The sequence below is a fragment of the Patagioenas fasciata genome, chromosome 1, assembly GCF_037038585.1.
Source record: "Patagioenas fasciata isolate bPatFas1 chromosome 1, bPatFas1.hap1, whole genome shotgun sequence".
Taxonomy (NCBI): Eukaryota; Metazoa; Chordata; class Aves; order Columbiformes; family Columbidae; genus Patagioenas; species Patagioenas fasciata.
Window position 1 is genome coordinate 76,937,883 of NC_092520.1, and position 23,045 is coordinate 76,960,927.

General features: G+C 45.1%; 1 protein-coding gene across 5 annotated transcripts in view; it reads right to left on the reverse strand.

Moving 5' to 3' along the window:
- The window catches only part of IGSF11 (immunoglobulin superfamily member 11), a 111,025-nt gene extending 88,407 nt beyond the window's left edge, over positions 1-22,618 (reverse strand). Inside the window, exon 1 of one of the 5 annotated variants that reach the window (XM_065829403.2) lies at positions 22,387-22,618. In XM_065829403.2, coding sequence (XP_065685475.1) covers positions 22,387-22,459 — 73 coding nt within the window. In that variant the 5' untranslated portion in view covers positions 22,460-22,618. Of the gene's footprint in view, positions 1-15,788; positions 16,020-21,769; positions 22,033-22,386 lie in introns of those variants that run through there. The other 4 variants (XM_071809286.1, XM_065829402.2, XM_071809288.1 and 1 more) reach the window with 4 other exon arrangements.
- Between the last annotated feature and the right edge of the window lie 427 nt (positions 22,619-23,045).

Genomic DNA, 23,045 nt, shown 5'->3' on the forward strand with positions numbered 1-23,045 from the left:
TTGATGAATGACTTAAGAAAAAAGAAAACTTTGCATCCACAGTCTGCTTGCTCCAGCTGTTTGTGTTACTGGTAACTTTGATCAAAGGGCACTGGGTCTTGACACGATCAGAGAGCAACAGACTACGAAAGCTAAATGTAAGGTTTTCTTGCTTGTTTCCAGGACTGCCCATGCAGTGAACAGCCACCTCCCAAACACTCATGCAACTGATCCTGCCTGTAGGAAGACTTAGGAACAGCAAGGTGTTGGGTTAATAGACTTGATGATCTTGAGGGTCTTTTCCAACCAAAATGATTCTATGATTTTATGATTCTAAAGGCAGTTGAGGATAGCCAAACACCACAACTCCCCCATATGATAAGTAGTGTTTATAAACCCCTCTCAACAGCAGGAGGCCAGTTCATTGGAGCTGATAAGGTATGGTGACCTCAGCATAAGTTTTACAGGCCTTAGTGCCTTTTCTCCATGAAGAAGTGCAAGCAAGGGGAGAGGGAGAACGCAAGCCCAGCAACTTTATCAGTGCTGTGTTTGATCTGCTTCCCCTCTCACTTCCAATTGACCTACTGCAGCCTAGGTACCACACAAGGCAGGAGGAAGGTGCTCTGGGAACTCCAGGCTCCTTCATGCTGTAGTAATCGCTCTCTGCACAAACCCTGAAAAACACCACCATATATCTTGCTTCTGAACAAGGGATTCTGTGCAAAAGCCTGCTAAATTAGCGTAGGTCAGGGAGTGGAAGCCATTTCCACATGAATTGGACCAACCTTTTCAAGGTTTTGAGACCATAAAGGAAGGGACTCCCATCCACTTAGGAGCTCCCAGTCTAATCTACACCAGGACCAAACATGTTAAGCACTTGCTTTAAGATTAAACCTGGGAGCTTTGTTCAGCCTCCCAAGAAAGCAACTCACTGCTTTGAAGAGGAGGTGACTACTCCTGATGTGTCTCAATAAAAATAAATGAGTCCAGCTTTAAGCACCAATGTTTGGCCTAATTGAATGGGCAGGAGTCTCACTGTCCACCTTTGCAAAAGGCTGCGTGAAACAGCCTCCACAAAACACACACATCACATCCAGCCAAGAGACCATTTTGTCCTCAACTTCCACTCTTCTGAATAAAAACAAAAACAGGGAAGAGCACTAATGCCCAAAGAGTCTCTTTCAGCTGCTGCCAGGGAAAGAGGCTTCCCTGCCTCATTCAGTGGCTCCTCTTCCCCAGACGCTGCAATGCTGGGGCAGAGACTAGAAGTGCAGGTAACACGGCACATGTGAGCTCACCCGCTGCATTTGGCAGTCCTTGCTGCTGGAGATCCCAGGTGCGATTCCTCCACTTGGGTAACAAACATGTGCTGCCCACCATGTGCTGCTCCTGCGGAAATTCAGTGCCTATGCTTTTGCCATCCATCAGCCTCCCCACATTTTCTGTCATCAGCTGAAGACACTTACTTCATACTAGAGTCATCTCTCTCCTTTTCCTTGCCATTTTTCTTCCTGAAGGAAGAAACAGACTCTGCCTATACTGCCAACATCAATGATGAAATACTCGTACTGCAGAAGTCCCACAACATGTTTTGCTTGCACCAAAACACTTCTCCTGTTAAATAGGTCAGCAGCAAACCCCAAACAGGCAGTGAAGGACCACCACACCAGTGAGTTCTCAGCACAGAAGTGACAGGAGACATTTCAGGAATATAATATACCTAACAGGGAAAGGGCAGAAAGGGGCAGTTGTCTTTGCAGTTATTTAAACCCTCTGGATTTTTTAAAATTCATTGCTGTTTGTTGTCACCAATATAACAATTATTAATAGTCGTTACCTTTTTTTGTTAATTCATCTTCTTTTCAACCCTTGTTGTGCGAGTACCAGCCTTCACCAAAGTAGTTTATAAGCAAACTGTTCAATCACTCAAATATCAACACAGCTCAGATATTCAGCCCAGGTGCTGCCAGAAAAGCAACTGCATCGGACACCACATCCACTGGCACTGCTAAAATGTAGCTGACCAGGTACTAAAACAAATAAATAAAAAAGATCTTTTTTTTTTTGTTGTTGTTCCTGTTTCTTCCAGCCTCCAGGACAGACAGAAACTGAGCACAGATTTAATCCTGTATTTTTTTATTAACCTGATACTAAACGTGGAACTGCAGCTTTTATTTATGGTATACCTGCAAGTCTCACCCAGAAGACAGAATAATTGAGTCCCTGTGGGTCTTTTTTGGGGGATTGCTTGGCTGCATAGCATCCTGCATCCTTTTCAAGCAAATTCTTCTAGCTTTTCAATTCTTCTCAGCTGGGATGCTGGTCTGCTTGTCCAGTTAGTCCCAGACTCATCCTGCCCTTCTCCTCTGAATTTCCTCAGGCCACAGGGTCACTGGAAAAGCCCCACTCCTAGTCTTAACTCCCCTTGTGCAAACATCATCTCCCACAGGAGATGATGAGAGCTGGGACTGCTCCGTCTGGAGCAGAGAAGGTTTAGGGGAGGCCCCACCAATGTGACTCACCCCCAGTGAGTCCCAATCTCAATCCAGTCTCATTTGGCTCCACTTCCTCCCTTCTCCCCGCCCCCATCCCTTGGTGCACTCTTACTCTCACCATGTTCCTTTGTTCCCAGGCACTTCCTGCATTGGTCACCTCCCTCACCAGCTCCCTCCTACCTTGAACACGAGCAGGATGGCTTGCTCCTCCATCACCTCCAAGCATGACTAAGGAAGTCCCATGAGCAGGTGAGGAATACATACATGCACCTGTAGCCACTCCTACTGCCAGAGACCAGCGCTTGCTCAGCTCATAGCATCTGCAGGGGAGGTCTTGGTTTGTCCCAGTACCTGCTCAGCATGGTCTGCATGCTGGGGGGGAGCACAATGCACAGCCTCATCACACATAGCAGCTGCAAGGGGGTGAAAACTCCAGGGTTTATTTCTTCACTAAATTCTGAGGTGCCTCTGCTGAGCACATGGACAATCAGATTCAGGCAGATTTCCTCAAAGCTAGCAGAAAGCACACCTGTGTCACACAGACCATCCTTCTGCTGCTTTTCAAGGTCTGGCTGCACAACACAGAGGAAAGGCAGCATCAAAAAAAAAAAAAAAATTCCTTTTCAAACACACAGGAACTCATTTTCCCACTTAATCTTATTCTCAAAAGTGTGAGAGAGGTGGCTAAATTTTTCCATACAAATTTAATGTGAGCTGGAATTTGGGGATGGGAGAGTTTCATCCCAACTTTTTAAAATCTGACAAGACTGTAATCACCATCACAGTTACTGAGGGGACAACAATTATAATCAGAGAGATTGTTAACCCTGTTTACCAAGAGTTAAACTCAGGCAAGAAAACGTGAAAAGTATAAGTGAAAATACCAGGCATCTTTAAACACAAGCAGCACAACCAGTCTCCTTGACAGCAGTAATTTTTTTTTTTAATCCTAAAATACTGTTATCATCTCAAGAGACAATCTAACCAGGCTGCAGATTAACCATGCCGTTGGTGCAGACATACGGTGGTGGCTCCCGTTGGGGTTACCGCAGGTCCGGCTGGCTGACTAGCCCTGGCTCTGTGCAGCATGAACAAGGCAAAGCTGCTGCGAGAGACAGATCAAGTGCACAGTGGCTGGAAGCCTGAGCGATACAGCCCTGCCAAGCAGGCAGCACACGGAGCCAGCAGGGGTGTGCCTGCACCCCTGAGATGCTGCTCATCAGGAGTACTCAAGTGCACAGCGCAAGAGATGCTCGAGTGACCCCATGCTGTGCCAGCCAGGTTTGATACAGCCACTCGTGAATCAGGGTGAACAAACTGTGCCAAAGCTCCTCTCCTGCAAAGCCAATTAGGTATCTCTCCACTGTGATCCCTCATACGCAGTATCTGGGAGAGCTTATATTGAGTCCTAAGCAAACACGTGGAAGTCAGATCAGGTCTGGCACTGCATCCAGGCTGCAAAGCCCTCTCCTGACCCAGGCTCTAGGGAACACAGTGCAAATATGAGCATAGCTCCTGTAAGGCTTATTATCAGTGGAACGACCGCCACTGTGCCAAACATACACTGTTTCCAGAGGCAGCTTCCAGATGCATTTGCTTTTGCTGTGCTACCGAGTATTTGTAGCATCTGGTTGCTTCATGGTCCAGACAATGTTGCTCTGTATGACCTCAGGGTAACAAGAGAATGCACTTTACCCTTAAAAGAGCAGGCGTTACAATTCCCTCCACAGGAACCCCCAGGAAATCACCAGCTTCATCCTTCTGCCTCCAGGCAGGATTTCCTACAGCTCTTGTCACCCTGCCAGCTGCTGGCTAAGCCTATTCTTAGAGGCCTTCTTCCATGGTAGAAACTCCACACCTTTCCCAGACAGCCTCCTCCAACCTCTCCTGCACATACGAGGCCTCCAAGGAAGATGCAGACAATATACATGTCAACAGTACATACAACACTCTGGCACCTGCGATTAAGGTTGCAACTGTGTGGGTTTCTTCAGGAGAACATGAGCACAGAAGCAGAATGAGCCCTGTGAGTTTTAACAAAGCACGTGCAATCCTTACATGAGAGCAGCCCATAAGATAAAAAAATCTCTTCTCAGAGTCTCTGAAGTCTTATTCATGGTCTATTTGTATATTTACACTGATACTAGTATAGATATATTCACAGAGCACAACACAACCTTGTACATAATGACAAAGACAAAAACATGGCAGTTCTGCTTGGCTGGGCCCCAAGTCTGCACAGTTTTGCTGCAAAGCTTCATCCTCACTACAAGTCTTAGGTCATGCTTATGGCAGTAATAGCAATATACCACCAACATAATCGTTTTCCCTATCAGCACCCTCAGAAACAAGCCCCTGTCATTCCTTTCCTTGAGGAGAGGGCAGCAAGGCCCACGTGTGTCCATCATGGTTCAAGTAATCAATAGCGCAGGGACAAGACATGTGGCCTCACACTTGCTCCACACTCCTCTAACACATTCTCTACACAGCACCTCCTCCTGCCTTTCCCTGCCTCCTGCTCCCGTGGCTGGTCAGGGAACAAAAGCCAGAGAACAGGTATGAAATTCAGCCCCAGGACAATAAAAAGAACTGTAATCTGGAAGATGAATGAAAAACACAGCATTGGTGAGGTGCTCTGTATACCCACTGGAAAAGAAAAAGCAAACAAACAAACAACAACACAACTCAGAAGAGTTTCCTTACCCAAGGGCTTGGTACAGCAAAAGAAGTAAAAAAAATAAATAAATCTTACAAAACACTGCCTTGCTGCTGCTTTACTGGTGTCAACCACTACAGAAAAAGGACAAAGGTGCTCAAGCACAGCCAGCCAGCCAGCCCACTGCCAGCAATCATAGAATCATAGAACGGCTTGGGTTGGAAGGGACCTTCAAAGGTCACCTAGTCCAGCCCCTGCAATGAGCAGGGACATCTTCAGCTAGATCAGGGTGCTCAGGCTCTCTGCACACTGTATAAAAATGCAGAGCGGGGAGAGGATAACAGCAGACCCCACATCTTTCTACCCCGTACTTATCAGTGTGTTTGTGCAACAATAACCAAAATAGCTGCAAACTCCTCCAGTGACTTGAAGTGCAGCTGCCCCACCTACTTACCAAACCATCTGCAGGAGGTAGTGAGGATACACAGTTCTTAACTATTTTCTTTGATACTTATTAACTCTGCATATCTGCATAAACACAGACAGGATCTGAAATAAAAGTCTGCACACATACATATCCCCCTCGCCTCCCCAGAGAGAGCAGTTTCAGCTCCTATCAGTCCTCACCCTTCCAATGGAAAATGTGTGTGTGGGCAGGGTGGGGGGAAGAGTCATGAGCAGAAGCCGCGATCTGACTCTGTCAGCAGATGACTTCTATTTGCACTCGTTAGCACTGCCCTAGCATGAGCTAACACCACCCCCTCGGGTAATTTAAATTTATAAAAAAAAAATAGAGGAGAAGAAGAGAGAGAGAAAAAAAATCCTGTATTTCTATATTTAGGAGGTTAGGATAATCGGGGTGGAAGAGCCCATCTGTTTGACGTTCACTCCAGCTGCTGTGGATGCAGAAATTTGTCTATTTTCTTTCCTTTTGCCTGTTTTGACTTGTCCTGGCTGACTGTGACACACACAGAGCCTGATGTATGGCCACAGCCATTTAGGTCTGAAACTGTACAACATCCCATAGGAGTCACTGCAGAACCTGTTGGCACAGTAAGGATCTTTCCCAAAGGAGTGTAAAACTTTTAATAATTATTATTCTGTTGCTACTATTAACAAATCTATATTCATAACACTTAAGAGGGAGCAATACAGAGAGGCAGAAGATAAGACACATCATAGACCTCAGTAAAAGCTGGTTTTGGGAAGGCAGACTCCATTCTGCCACATCCTCCTTTTGGGAGTTCTCCACATATAGAGATGAATTTCTGTGGGATGCCAACTCGTCATCAGTGGCACTAGCCACTGGATGGAGACATAGCCACATTTCTTTTCAAACTAACCTGTTCTGCCATTTTAATCCCAAGGCTCTATTGAAAGTGAGCCTAAGATAAATTCAGAAGTGGCCTTTGATCTCCCACCTTCCTGAGCTGACCAGGCTCTGGTCCCAAAATAAAAAGGATGCAATTGACTCAAGCAGTCTCTTGATGTTCCTGTCATAGACACAAGTGTCCACAGCCCTTGCAGGATATAGCATCATTGCCCCTGTAAACCCAATGCAGTGCTGCTTATTTTGCTGCTAAAGGCATCTAAGAACACATGGCAGATCACTGCAGCCATTCGTTGCTTACCTCATTTGGGATAGGTGATTGCATTTTAATTTCACAATGTTCATTGCTGGGATCATTAAAGGTGCTGGGGATGAGCAGTAAGCCTGAATAAGTTTTATGTGATTAATGTGCTGAAAGCCCTAAAAAGATGAGAAAAGACTGCCAATGCAAAATCCAGAATCCCACTGCCAGCTTTTCCTTGCAGGATCTTCTCCAGCCCTGGAGCTGGGTTCACATGACAGGACAAGGAAGAAGACAGGCAGGCAAGGAATGCAGACTGATAAACAGGAATAATAGATGGAGAAAATGCATCAGCCCAGGGGTTCTGCAGTCCTCCCTGCAGCACGCATTGCTAGTCCAGCTCCAGCACTCTTTTCTTTTGCCCTACCAATGTTCCCTCATCTTCCCAACCACACAGACCTGAAACTGCCCTGTTGATCTCCATACGTGCAAGATCAGGATCTAGGCCATGACGTAAGCGGCAATAAATGTGTGCAGAGATCCAAAAACTTCCCTTTGTAAAAAGTCTTCCTCTCAGGTAAGTCGCTTGTTGCTTGCATACAAGGAGTTGATGGACACTGATGACCACATTTTGCAGGCTTGTCCTTGTGATGTATCTGGTCTGTGTTTTGGTACAGAGCATGGCTTGGACACATTTCTGATCACCATAGCTTAAGAAACAACATCTTTCTCCTTTGAATCTCTACTCCAAAGAGGTCATTTTAGCTCTTTTAAGTCAACAGGAACAGTCACTTTTTCTTACCCAGAAGTCACTGCCTACTTCTACAGCTACCTCCCACATATCATCCATCATCCAGAGACAGCTTTTTCTCTTCCGAGCTTCCCAGACCACAGCTGCCTGAGCTGCCCGTGATCTTCTGTTAGCTGCTCCAGTCAATATGCCCATAGGCATCATGGCCTGCAAACAGTTGTTGCTTTGGCACACGAGGCCCCTGTATCCATCCCTCCTCTGGCAGAGGAGTAAAGGTCTCAAAGCTATTAATTTTCTTTCCATAAGGTTCATGAAATTAGGTGGGCAGGTATAGGAGAGGTATTCACTGCGAGCGGGAAAGACCAGGCTACCCTCAGCCCTCTACTAGACATAAGAGACTCCACACTGGTCAACCTGAAGGCACAAATGGGAAGGAGATGTCTCACTGGCTGACAGACCCATAAAACAAATTATTTAACTGTGATTTTCAGGCAGACCAACAAAACATTAACTGCATTACAGAGCTGAAAGATACGACACATTAACTTCAGAAGCTGCCTTCCACAATGTGTAGCCTCTAAAACATGCACAGAAAAGTACAATTTATATTGCCGTGACAGCTCTTTAAGGTGCTAAAGTAACTCACAGCTATTCCTCACAGATCCAGAGAAAGTTCTCCTTTATGTGAGGGTCACTTTTGTCAAGCATTATTTAATGTTTCTGAATTAACATTTCTTTAGAGAGACAAGCCAATAAAAGTACATGGAAAACATTCTGAAATCTGAGCAATCTTGAAAGATGAAGATATAAATAAAATAATAAGTAAAACTAACTGCTGTTTTCTTTTTAGTTCTTCATGTTAGTTACCCCAGTATTTAAGGGAAAAGAGCACAGGATGACATGTGTGGGAAATTTCAGGTGATCCGTCTTGTATTTGATGAAATCAGAAATATTGCAAGCTAATACAATATTTATAGCATCGCTTCCCCCCACCATCTGAAAGACACACTGCTCGATAATGGAAGATGAGGAAAAAAAAATTCTCTCATATGTTCACTTTCATGAAAGATAAATTTGCTTTGTTCTATATTTTTGAGCCCTAATTCAGCAAACCACTTAAACATATGCTGAAGTTCATCATTTGTCACTCTACCACTTATGCATCTACTCAAGAATATGCCTGAAGTTAAGCATATGCACAGCACTCTGCTGACTGTGGGCCTTACATCTTTCTGTTCATTTCTGCAACTATTCTAATTTAGTGACGTGAATATACAAGGAAGTAACACATTAAGTAACTTTAGCACGCACTGGAAAAAGTGAAATTTGAACCTGCCTATCCACACCAATAATCTGAATAATTATTAAAAAATAATAGCTAATTCTTTATACCTTTCAGAAACAGCTTAATTCTAATAACTACTTTAAGCTGTCAGGATAGTGAAATACTATGGTGTGAACTTTTGCTCTGTATCAGTGTTGAGCAACCAAAACTGGAGCTGAAATACAGCTCCCCCGCAAAGGAAACAGAAAAAAACCCTGCTCATAAGCATGTGATATGTCAAATATTATTTGTAGAAGCTATTCAGTAAGTAATTTAAAATAAGTAAAACGCAAAGAAACCACAGGATGTTCACAAACAATTTGCAAATAGAAATGGAAGAGGAATTCATTAAATAAATTATTTGCTATAAATTATTCACCTACCTCTAATCTTACTACCACTTAGACTATAAAATTCATGCCATAAAAGATACAGGATACATAACAAGGCATTATTAACTTATGCATTTCCCAGTGCTGCTTTATTTTGACTGTCCAGTTATATTATTGCATTAAGACAGCCTTTTGCCTTTAATGTACTTTGAGTGTAATGCATTTTTGTTTTAAAAGCTGAGCTAAGGAGACCTGGTCTGATTTTAGACTGTGATTTGACTTTGAGATCCAAATCTGAATAACTTTTCAAATCTGAGAGAAAAATCCAAGCTGTTCTCTGAGCAAAACCAAAAAGAATGGTAATCTTACAGACCTGCCTAATCTCATAAGATTTTCACCATTTGGGTCCATTTCACATAAATTCATAGTGGGGAGAGGGCATTTTTTGTGTCCATCAAGCCACATAATGAACATTTTCATAATGGTGAGAGATGCAGGTACATGTCAGGTAGCCAAGAGAGAAAAGTAAGATAGCAGCAGATCACAGACAAGGGACAGCAGTGGCTCTCTGGGATCCACTGGCTCTACACCATGTCACAGGGGCAGCAGCATCCCCACCTGAGTCGCTTTTACCCTCCTGCAGCTGCAAGATGAGCTGCCAGCTGTCTGGCTATACAAGCTATATGGCCAGAGGAAGGAATTCCAGAAAGAAGCTTACAGTACACTATATAATTCTTTTTAACCATGAAAACAAAATCCCAGAAAGGGTTCTTACTCATAACCAAGGATGAAGGCAGCTTTTTCATCATTCATGTCCAGACTTGTTCTAAGTGACAGCTATGTTTCGCTAATTGTTTGGTCTCTCAACAATTGTGGTTTTGATTTGAGGGGCTTTTCGTTTTTGTTCTGCTTTGGTTGTTTGTTTAATTGTGGTTCTGTTTGTTGTTGGTGGTGGTGGTGGTTTTTTTGGGGGGTGGGTTTGTTTATTTGTTTGACATATACCATTTATGTTTACTTTTAATTAGAATGATGATTGTCACTGAATTTCTCTGTGGAAAACGAATGCAAACTATTTGATTATGGAGGAGGAGAGTGAAAAAAGGTTCTTGTAGTTGTCAAAATAACCTCCCAGTTGTCTCCAGACCGAGTGCTATTGCTACTGTTGGCAAAAGGTTGCAATTAAACACTATACCTCATCATCCGTATGCATTTTTACTCCTTAGAAACAGAAGAAAAGCTGGTTTTGCAGAGCTTTGTCACCCTCGATGGACTTGTAGAAGTCTTAGTCCTTGGCCCAGTGAATGTTAAGTGCTTTGATCAAGCCACAGCACAGTCAGTACATACAGTGCTATTTTACAGTAGTATTTCCACACTAGTTATGAGTGTTTTAAAAGACCAGGGCCAAAAAGCACAGGGCCAGAGGCGGCAAGGACACAGCATCCACTCACAGCAGAGACCTCTTGAAGACTCCAGTCCCAGCTCCTGACCCACAGACCTTAAAATCTAAAGAAGCTTTACCACAGCAGTTCCTGCATTAAACACACAGAGAATAGTTATGGCACTGCTGACAGGACTGCTTTCTCTCTTTTCTTATTTCAAACATAAATTCACATCAGCTAGGCCTTTTAAAAGGAACCTGAGGGAATTGCGTGCTTAATTTCCAGAGGTACCCTATAAAATCCCAACTGTAACAGACATTGCTCTATTTTTTTTTCAATTTCCAGAGTGATGCCACAGCACGGGCAGAGAGAGGAGAAGGAAGGGCCTGCATTTGGCCAGATGGAGACTAGGGTTCCCTTGAGTAATAAAGACAATCCTTCAAAATGCAGCAGAACCAGGTCCACTCTAGTACATCTCCACCACCCATGGTATAACTCACAAAGAAACATAACGTGAAGGAATACTGGTCATGCAGCAGATGATCCTGCGCCAAGCCTGAGTACTAAGCTATCCCCAGCTGATCTCACAGCACAACCCAGGAGGGGAAAGCTTCCTCCAAAACATCCCCAAACCACAGATGGCTCCAGATTGCCACCAGGATCACAGGCTGCACACAGTATGGAAAGAGCCAGGAAGCTGGGGGCAAGGATGACAGATATCAGACACACACACTCCCCTCCCCAGTGCCCTCAGGGCCACCTCTCTGGGAGTCCCATGCGTGACTCATTGTGGAGGCAGCCACGAGAGAAGAACCACATTCAGTTTAGTTACTGCAGGTTTTCTTAAATAAAAGGCTCAAAATCTATAACCCTGCAGGAGCCACTGCGATGAAAACTCAGGAGAGATGGTATTCAACAGGTCATTGACTAAATCAGCAGGAAGGCAGCATGCTCCCATGGGGAAGGCACAGGCCCAGCAGCCAGGAGATAGAGGCTCCAACCCCAGGTTGGCCATGGGAATCCTGCATAACTATGGGCAATACACTTCCCATCTCTGGGCTTCAGTTTTCCCATCAGCTCCATGATGATCTAGATAACATGCCTGTTACCTTAGTCAGTGGAGAGAAAGATCATATGAAGTTTAATATTAGAAACATGAGCTGGTGGAGCTCAGCATAGATAAGAAAGGTTCTGAAAAACGTGGACCTCTGTCTTCGTGCTCCTCATCTCCTTCTACAAAGTGGTTACTCGAAACAAAAATAATATACCCTTCTTACAAAGGCAGCATGCAGACACATATATTTAGATCATTGTGCAAACAATTACAGACTTTTTTCCAAGGCAGGAGACTGGTACCCTGTGTTATAGACAGAGAGAAAGACAAAGACATCTGAAGTCAGCCTGGAGCAAGGAAAAAGAAAGGATCCAGATCTCTGGGCTGAATGCAGCTGTAGTATAAACACGGATGCTAGCCACACTCAAGAAGGTCAGGAGTAAATGGCAAAGCTCTCACAAGCCTGACCTGGAGGTCCATCAGGTGCCAGATGTATAGAGGACAAGCACTCATCTTCCTGCATGTCAAACAACTCATTTCAAATCCCTAAACAAATGGTAGGACACTGCAGCAGAAGCAACCCTCAGGAAGGACAAGACAAAACACATTTTCAGTCATGTCATTTTGCAGCTTTTTTGACTTGCTAAGCTATCCCCCTTGCCCAGCTGAGGGTGCCACATGATCCTCTTCCTCACTCAGGAGACATCAATCTGTCACTAGGGCCACTCAATTATACCTGCCCCCCATAATGTGTTTTCTAATACTTCTGCTTGCTCAGAGTATGGAAATGACATCAGAGAGACACAATGGAAGTAGGTGGGAATGAAGCCTACATCTCCTAATCCTCAGTGCTCTCAGCCAAAAAAAAAAAAAAACCAAAAAACAACTTCCCCCCCAACCCAGTGCCTGATTTCTCCCTCACATGCATAGCATCTCTGCTGTTGAATTTCAGCCTCAGAAAAAGGAAAGAAAGAGGACCAAAAGGCAGCTAGGAAACCCACCGTCCATTGGCTTCCCTCCACACGAGGCGAGCAGGCTCCTTCTGCTGCAGTGACTTGGCAAGCACACCTCGCTCTGACTCAGCACCTCACCAGCACCTCCTGTCAATTATTCCCACAAACTGCTGATGCCGGAAGGGCTATTTGCAATTAGGATGCAACACAAGCTGGTGGGAGTGGGATGCTTCAGCTCCCCGCCCCCTGCTCCTACCTCCTTCACCTGCAGTGGTCCCCTCCACTTCAGCTTCTGGTTCAGGGTTGGGGGTCCCAAGAGGGTGAAATGGGGGGGTTAGTGTAAGAGGGCTGGAAGATGGGGACGAGGGTGGGTGGGGGAAGCATGCCCGTTTTGTGCCTATTCTGTGAGTAAACAGACAGCTGCAATCAATGTTGCAGCTGAAATACAGTCTTAAGGAAAAAAAAAAAAAATGTAGCCACTGGGAATAGGCACAACAGCAGCAAGAACAGGTGAGACTATGCAAAAAAGCTACTGAAGAACTAACACAGAGCATTCTCCAAAGAACAAGCAAAACACAGCCTTGCTGCAACTCCATGCAGCTGAGAAACACAAGCCTATGCTGTGTCCGAGGCATTTTCAGTGCAGGAGACGGAGACACTGATTGCAGATGAGTCCTGTAATAGGGGCCCAGGGCACACCAGCTGTTTCAGGGGCAAAAGGAAGGGCTGCCCTTGACAAGCCAAGGACATGACGATTCTGCAGACAGACTGAGGCTATTCTGTCCCTCTGCCAAGTAGCCAAGGTCCTCTCAACCTCCCCAAGCCACCAGCTCCCAAAACACAGCCAGAAAGCCAAGCAGGCTTGCAGCCTAACAGCTCTACAACCAACAAAGGTGTTCAGACATCAAGCCCCATCAGACAGAGAAATTCCAACATGTGCTCAGTTATGGAAGCAGACGATAGGCCACTCAAGTCCAGCAGCACCCTGCAGAAGCCCTCCAGCACCTTCTCTCACAGGGCTTCACTAAAACAGGGTCTGCCACACACTCCTTTCTCCTTCCCCAAGTGCCATGAGGGGCTTCAGGACCCCGTCACTGGCACAAGTGGTGAGAGGCAGAATCACAGAACAGTTTGGGTTGGGAGGGACCTTCAAAGGCCACCTGGTCATAACCCCCTGCAATGAGCAGGGACATCTCCAACTAGATCAGGTTGCTCAGAGCCCCATCCAGCCTGGCCTTGAATATCTCCAGGGATGGGTCATCTACCATTTCTCTGGTCAACCTGTGTCAGAGTTTCACCATCCTCACTGCAAAAAATTTCTTCCTCATGTCCAGCCTGAACCTCCCCTCCTTTAGTTTAAAACCATTACCCCTTCTCCTATCATGGATGCATAGGAGCCAGAGGTGACCCAGTGTATTCCCTGCAGGAGCACTCAGGGACGTTTTAACCAAGAAGCAGGACTGTATTTTCTGAGATATCACTTCAAAACCAAACACTTCATGGAGTGCAGCTGATGCTGATAGACCACACAGGAACACAAGTCAGAGAGGATGGGTGTGAAACTGGAGCAAAAGGCTTCAAGGAACACTTGGGTTTTGATGCTGAGGCCTGTAGTGAACCATTACCTACATCATGTTATGATCACTTTATACAGTGCAGGAAAGGGATGCAATAGTCATGTTAACTAACAGTTAAAGTGTCCACATGTCTCATAGTCCATGGGCCCACAGCTGCAGAATTAATCTCTGAATAATGCCCTACCTGGAAACCCAATGTGGGCAAAAGGACAGAGACATCAAACTGCAAGATGAGCAATGCACAGATCCCATGTAGATAGCTGAGGCTGAAGAAGGAGAAATTATAACAAAAACCCAAATCTCACTACAGCAACCTGGATTTACTAATGGCCTCCTGATCAGGAAGGGGATATCTGCTGCGCAGTGTGGAAGTAAAGGAACAAAAAAGTCAAAGAAAATGGCAAAAAATGGTGACTTCAGCAACATGTGCGGGAGTTAGCGAAGTGTCACAGCAGGCTACAATTTTGCAGCATCTTAAAGAGCACAGGTAGCACTTGGAACAGCCAGTCCCCAGGGCACTCAGAAGCTAAAAAACTGAAATTAATGCAAAGAGCAACCTGAGTCACAAAGTAACAGTGATCGCTACATACTCAAATTTAACATCCTTGTGAGAAAAAACAGTACCAGAACTTTGCATCACACCTCTTAAACATTAAAAAAGATTATTACAAGAAAAATGGTCAAAATAGTCCAAAAGCAGGGAAATTAAAGTTGTTGCGCTTTGTATGGTGGTTCATTGAAGCAATCTCAGCGTCCTCAATGAAAAGGTACTCAGTGTCCCTGAACAAAAAACCTGCTGAGAATCATGAAAACACATTGTAAGATCAAACAAAAAGAACAAGAAGTCATTCAGTCTCAGCAGTTGCTTCATAAGATGGTAGCTAGGAGGGCTGAGAACAAAACTGAAAGTCAAATTGCAAAAGTCAAAAAACAAACAATCATTTCAGTATATTCAAAGGACAAGTCCAGAACTGCTGAACAGTGGGAGAATGACATTTCTCAAGTGGCTGTGCTGCTAGCAAAGACATGCAAGCTCTTGCTAAGTCAGGTGTTTCTTGAAGTTAGCAATGCTTTCCTTAAGCAAGGGCACAGGCTAATCTGGGAGCTACAGCAGGGATTGGTTAAACCAAACTCCCTAAGACACTAAAAGTACACACCAGGAGACAAAACAGCTTGATCTCTGCTCAGGGGAACTTGTGCCACTTCAATCCACTCAAATTTTAGAAGGAAAAGAACAGGACTAAGTGACTAATTTTCAGTCACTTCAAAGCATACCTGCTAAACTGTTCTCTGGGCAGGATACCAGTTCAGTGCCAGCCCAATCCCCTTCTTTGCCTGGGATGGGAGATCCCTTCCCCTGTGTCTCCCTCAGCTGGGTTTCATGCCACATCCTGAACTGCTATCCCACCATTCAGTGCCCAGACTCAGAGGCCTGGGAGCCCCTCTCACCCTGCCCTTACTCTGGCCCTGATTACAAGGGATTACCCCCAGGTTTCATACCAGCTCTAGGGTGATTTAATCTATTCCTTAATATCTGGAAGAGAGACAGGGAGCTGGCAAAGTGATTTGGGCTGGCTGAGACAAAAGAAGATTGAGAGAGACTTCCAAGGGATCTGACAAAGCTCAGCAAGTGGGCAGCAAGCATAATGCAAGATGAAATTCCACGGTACCAAACAGTAATAAGAACTTGAGAGAATAATCTGAACTACTCACATACCATAGGGCTCTAATTCAAATGTAATCACTTGAGGAAAGTATCTTTGTATCACTGTGAACGGCTCAATGAAAACATCTGTTCAGCATAAAACGATGGTCAAAAAAGCAAGCAAGCTGTTAGGATGTCTAAAGGCGGAAGCTGAAAAGGATGCTGGAAGTATTAAAATACCACTATGAACACCCACAGTGGCATCCTTAGCTGGAATTGCTGCAGTTACTTCTGGATGGCACACCTGAAAATACAGAAGGCATAGAAAGGTTTCATCATTCACTTGTCCATGACACTGGTCAAGCACAGCTAAAATTGGTATAGTTTAATCTGGAGAAGAGCTAGATAGAAAGAAATTATCAAACGGGTATGAAGACATGAACCAGGTGCTTCTATGTATATTTTTTAACAGAAAGACAAAAGGTTATTGAGTACAACTGAAGAGCAGGAAACGTGACCAGACATAAGGCAACTACTGTGATTTTCCTTTTCTGTATTTACTTTTTCTGCTTATTCTAAATACAGCCTATAATTAACCACCAGGAATGATTAGCCCACGTTATCATAAAGTCAAGAGCTCAGCAGAAATCACAGAGGCCCATGCATTTGTAAGGATACTGGGAACATCCACAGATACTTCAGGTAGAATGAAGAAAAAAAAAAAAAAGAAGGAAAAAAAAAAAAGAAAAAACATAGCAGCACTACACCCTCATGCTTCCATGCATTAGCCAACTTCTAATTAACAGGGATTAGGAAGCAATCTCCCCAGTGGACATGCAGAGAGAATAAACCAACCCACTTGCTCCTGATAGATGCTGCTTATATGCCAGGCAGGGGAAGAGCTGAACCCTCCAGCCCAGCTGCAGCCCATGCTGTTTGGGAGGCTGAAGTCTGGACCCCAGGTGGGACTCCACACTCAGCCTCTCTGATAACTGAAGAGGCTGCAAGATGGGGCTCGGATACCTCAGACCAACCTCACTCCCAGCAAAACGGGGGGAAGTTTTGAGTCTGTTGCTTTGCAAGCAGGGCAGCCTTCCCTGAGGGTAGGATTTGGGATGGACATTTTATTTGCTCTGCATTGGCAGGAAGAATACGTAAGACTTAGTTCATGTTATTGCATGGACACCCCCTGAAATTAAAAGAAAATTGGCCTGAGTAGGCTTTGAAGTGCAGAGCAATGCACACACTGACCTCCTCCTAGGGCAACATGTAGCACTGGCATGGGACCAGACTCCTCTTTGCCAAATGTTTGGTACCAATTGCTCACTGTGGGGTTTCAGCACCCCACCGTTGAAACATCCAGCGATGGCCACGTCACCACAGACCATCAGTCTGACCTGACCTAGCACTGCTTAGACAGGCATCTGCAGAAATGCACCATGCATCATAAACAGTGTATTGTGTCCCCCCAAAAATGACATTCCTGGCTTTGCCATTTTTAATAAAACCAAAGCCCAGATGTAACCAAGTAGAGTTCACAATCTAGCTCATGTTCTTGTAGCTGTTGACTTGTGAGAATGCAAGGAAAAAAAATGCTCAAGTGTTTATCCTTAAGTAAGAGATCTGATTAACCTAATGTCAAAATAGCACTTGAAATTAACTTCATGCAGATATGCAAATGCACAAGTACTGCTGTGCTGCCAGAAGGAGAGATGTGCCTCTGCACATGCAGAAGTAATAGGAGTCTGAACTTGATCTGCTAGTCCTGTTCTGACTTTTCCAGCAACTGCTCCAGAAGGGTAAACAAAGATTAACAAGTGGGCTGTATTTCTTAAAAAGAAACTTGTCTTATTTCATACGTCATATTGTGTTTCTTTTGGTGCAAACTGTTCTACAGCATGAACAATGAAAATACACAAGCAATACCTCGTGCACGTACATGGCGTTTGCATACGTGTCGAAGTGGTAAATATAGTGCACTGAGACGGCACACAGATGTCACCAATTGCAGCAAGTTGGTTTTTATCAGTTGTTTTTAAACAACATAGAAATAAAAACCAGCAACCACTGAGGCCCGCTAAACCAAACCCTGTCAAAAGTGGGATGTTTTGTAAAATCGTAACTGTGTTTTAGAAGAAAAATGGGGGGAAATTGTCAGAAATACAGAAACATCCAACTTAAGCATCTTTAGGACGAAAAGTATTTTTACTTTTGGTATCAAAATATCTTTTTATTTAGGGCAGCTTTTTGTGTTATAATAATACAATTCCACAAAGGAACACAATATTGGTTTTCCTAAGATGGAATTTCTCTCAAAAATTTCCTTTCAAAGCCATCAAAGCATTTAACTACTATTTCCGTTCAGAATGAAGTAAAATTCCTCAGTTCTGATGAAAGAGGTCATTTGCCTTTAGCCCAGCCCAAGCAATGAAAAAAAAAGGCAGAAGTCCGAATGGACACAAGTGAGCTCCAAAACCAAAGAGTTTAAAATGTATAAGGAAAACTAAACCCACGACAGTTCACTGTGCATACTTAATAGTAATGTGCATAAGACATGAAACATTTGTGAGAAAAAAAGTGGGGTGGTATGTGACCAGGAGCCCTGTTATTGTGACTTCTCTAAAGGAGAGGCTGAGGAGATGTCTAGCCTGACAGCAAGCAAGTAATTCCATCCCCGTACGCTTCAGTTCCCATGCTATAAATCAAAGAGACTGCCCTCACAAAGTAAGTTTGGAGACTCTCAATTAATGTTCCTAAATGACTGTGCAAACACAAGGTGGTATTAACCAGGGAACTGTCTTTGTTACACTATTGTCTGTTAAACAACCAGGAGCTAAATTTCTCTCTGAACATTTACAAAAGGGAAGGCACCATTAATGCTCCACAAGGAGAAAACTACAAAGGACAGATTTTCAGTGCATGCACTTCTCCTTGAAATAAACTGTGTTAAAAGCACTTTACTTAAAAAGCACAACGATAGTGGCATCCTGCTAAATATAGATGACTCACCACAATTTAGTAGTGAACATCCCTAAAGAGCACCATTACAGTATTGCTTAACCTGCTGCATAAATTTAAGCCTTTTCCTGTGGTTACAGTTTGAAGCAAGACATTCAGGACTGCTATCAGCATCTGCTGACCTTCAGTGGGTCACGAAGCCTCTCTGAGCATCACTTTCTCCATCTGTACTGTTGGTATAATAATAAAAGCTCATCTCCCAAATAGGGGCAGGAAAAATGTTTTCCGAGTTCCTTAGTGAGTTGTTTGTACCATACTTTGCATATCCATATCACTACCGAGCAGCTAAATATAGCTGTTCTCAACGCACTTTGAGATCTTTTGGAGAAGGGAATCTTATGAAAGAAAATTGTGTTTTAGGCAAGATTGAAGAAACACAGATAAAGAATCAGTTTCCAAAATAAGGGAAGGATGCCCACTTCAGAGACACAAGCAGTTAATGCATCTGTGCCTACCACTGGGAACGAAGGTCAGGTCATGAGCAAAATGATTTATCTACATGTCACAAAACCACACAGCTTGACACAAATAGCAATCTGTTCCAAAACCAAATGCATAAGCATGGAAGAGCAAGAGACTGCCACAGTCCTCTCTTGTGAGGGCTGGTAACCTGGTACAAGGCTGGGAAGGAGGTGAGGGCTAGCACAAGGGTGCTGCAAGGCCAAAACATTCAGTTTCATCTGTGATAACCTCAGACTGGCAGGAGGGTGAATTCAGGTGAGGACTATAAGACCAATCTGTGTTGGCTGGAAATTGCAGGCCAGCCGTTGCATTGATGCATTAATGCCAGGCACACACACACATCACACACCCCCACCCTGATCTTGCAAGATCCAGCTGCAACAGACCGTAACATGCCAACATCTCACCTGTTGCTATACTCTGTCACAGGATCCAAACACCATGCAGTTAAAAAGAAAAAAAGGTTGGTTCTGCAGTTCAGCTGTACCCAATGTGCGATTTCTAACACATTTGACAACTTGCAGTATGCTATTTCTGCCTGGTAGCAGGATTGATTTGCAATCACAGGTTTGGTTTCAAAGCTCTAAACAGAATTCCCTCCTATCTTTCCCTAAAATTCTCTAGGGAGCCTGAAAAAATATTATTTCTGCATAAGTTACTACTCAATGCTTCAGAGGGAAAACATAGATGTTGCCCCCTGCCCCAGGAGAATTAAACATGGGTATTATAGGCCCAAAGAAAGCAGTCATCTAGCTCTGGTTAAAAAGAATTACTGTTGTCCTCCAAATTGTAAAACAATGTAAGAAAATGGGACTATAATGTTTGACTGACATTTCACTACAAAATCTGCCTGTATTTTATACAGGCATAAACTGTGAGAATGACAAAATGACCTCCAGGATCCTTTTTTTTCCCCATCACTTTTCATTTGTTTGGCATCAAGTATTTCTTCTGATTATATATCATTACAGTTTCTGATCCTTTAACTTTAAAATCTTTCACCTTTCATTTAGGTATCACTTTGCACAGGACTCTGTCATTTTTCTTCTCTATCCTCTAAACCAACCTAAAGCCTCAAAAAGAAAAACTCATTCTTCCTAACCAGACATAGCAACTCAGAGCAGAATTACTATTACTGATCTTTTGAAAATGTTGGTTAGAAAAAACTCTTTTAATTTTATTTCGGCTTTCCTGAGTATGTCTGTTCCTTATGCTTTATTAGGATTTTATTTTTGAATTCAAGAACCACCAGAAATATTACCATACTGTGTAACACAGAAGTAACTCCGTACCACAGTTATTTTTGTCTACCACCATCTTCTAAAGACTTTTCCTAAGACCAAAAAAAACCAAAAAGTTTGAGACACAAGTGGTTCATTCAGGTAATTTTTAAACTTTGAAGGAAAGTGTGAGAAAAAACCTTACACTATTGCAGGTAAACATTTCATGGAAAGGTGTGTTTCTGTGCCTGGTTGACTCCATTGTCATTGTCCCCACATGCCCTCTAACCAAAAAAAAAAAAAAAGAAAATTAAATATTGAGTCAGTCTTTTTGCCTAAAGACATAATTAAACATCCCTTTAATTTTAACCTTAAATGTGGTTACTGATGGTTTTGCAGGGATATCACATCAACAGAAATGCTTTGCCACTTATATGCCTCTAACTGCAGTAGACACAGTAACTTTCTAGCCAGTTACACCTTCGCAATGTCTGCAGACAAAAAACTGTGGCATTGAGAACCTCAAAGTCATTGAACTCACTTTCCAAACAGGGAGAAGTACAAAAAGTAAACAAATAGCGTGACACTTGAAACAGCTGAAGTTATTTCTTTCAAATAAATGCTAAGAACTCTTTTTTCCCCATAATTCATCAGCAGGTGCAATTTCCAGTTAATGTATACAACTCAGACTCCCAAATGTTTCCTGAGGATGCAGCTCAGGGTGCTTTTGGGGCTAAGGCATTTGTGAAAAGTTCATCTTGTCTATCATAAAACTTGTTTCTCAGAGGGCAGGGAGGACTGGCCTCCTGCACCTGGCAGGGCAGTAAGAGCCAGGCACAGCTACTCAAGCAGCAGACTCCATCCAGATCCAGACTGTGAGGAAGTTTTGTCCAGACCTTGCTGAGATGCCTCTGGTATTCTTGTGGGAGAGCCCATCATTTCTTATTGTCCTCCTGCTCTCTCAGGGATCACTTGCAGCAGGTTTCCCAGATGCAAAGGTGGCCAGCAGCAGCACCCAGCTGGCTCAGCAGACATGTGCACTGCTCACTGTTTAGCAGACCTCCACAAAACCACTCAGTGGACCTCTGCATAAATGAGCAGACTCTAAGAAAATTACCTCATAGAGCTCTGTAAGACACAACTGAACAGGCCTGCTCTAAAGTTTGGCATTACTTGAAAGAAGGCATCATCACCTGATCAACAGATGAGACTGAACATTCTGCACTTTGTAGTTTCTTCTGTTGCCCTTGTCACAGCATCTCCCGGTACTCTCCAGCAACGCAATAAGAGATGTGAGTAGCATCTGTCACACACAATTCCTTTCCTCTCCACACAGAGGACTGGGGCACATACCTTATTTCAGGAGGGCTTCTGGGAGTGGGAGGTGATGGAGTCATTTGTGTCTCTCCACATGCCCAGGGACAGGCACTTAGAGCTGAAGGAACCTGCCATGCATCTGGGAAGAGAAGGCCTGAGGAGGACCCCCGGGGGACACAGAGGACTCTGGGCAGCCTGTCACCATCTCTGCAGAAAGTTCCCTGCTGCCTCAGGGCCTGAAGGACGGACCAGAGTTTTCCACCCAGGTGAGCTTATCAATGGGCTAGGCCCAGACAACTAGGCATGACATGAAGCCCAGTTTCAAGCAAGTTTTACAGCACCGTAAAAAAAAAAAATAATAATAAAAGAAGAGAAGGATGGTGCAGGGGAGGCAGCAAAAGGAGACGAGTGGAGCACAGCGCTCCTTCCCCACGCCTGTCTGCAAAACCGCTCACCCGCCGCCGCATTTCCAAGCATTACCGGTGGGACCGCAACCAAAACTTCCGCACCAGCACGGCGGACGGGGCATCGCCTTGGGGTCGGCGCCGGGGATGGGGCGGGCGGGGAATCCGCCCGCCCCATCCCCGGCGCCGACCCCAAGGCGATGCCCCGTCCGTGGCTACCGCGCCCCGCTCCACCCGTGCAGCACTCACCTCGCAGGGCCAGGAGAACGGCCAGGGCTACCGGTACCCACCTCCCGCCGCCGCCGGGGCGCCGCCGCGTCATGCCGGGCCGGGCGAGGGGTGCAGAGCGGGCCCACCGAGCCCTGCCTTTCCCCCGCAGCCGCAGGTGCCGCCGGTGTTGGTGCCGCCGCCGCCGTCCCGGGACCGCCCGCTCCCGGCGAGGCTCCGCCGTGCCCCAAGCCCCGGTAGCCCGGGGAGGGCGGCAGGCGCGGCGGCCGGCCCGAGAGCGCAGCCTGGCGGCCCCGAGCCGCCCCCGCAACCCGCCGGGCTGCGGTTGTCACCCCCCCCACACCCCTCCACCGCAGGGTACCGCGCGTCCCGTCCCAGCATACAGTGGCACATCCCACCACCTTCCTTCTCTGCGCGGGCCACCCACAAATTGGGGGTTCCCCGCCCCGCTCCCTCCCTCCAACCCGGTGCCGCTGCATCTGTAGGGATGCTACAAGGGCCAGGGTGAGGAGTCGTGGTCCGGCACAGGCTGCAGATCGCACCCCCACAGCTTCTCCGTATCATCGCGGCCATGTGGGGGCTTTTTCTGTTCAGGACCTGACTACAGTTACATGGAAGCAGAGGGTGGTAGCACACAGCAAATTATTTGGGACAGGCTGCATAGGGGCAGGCACTGCTGC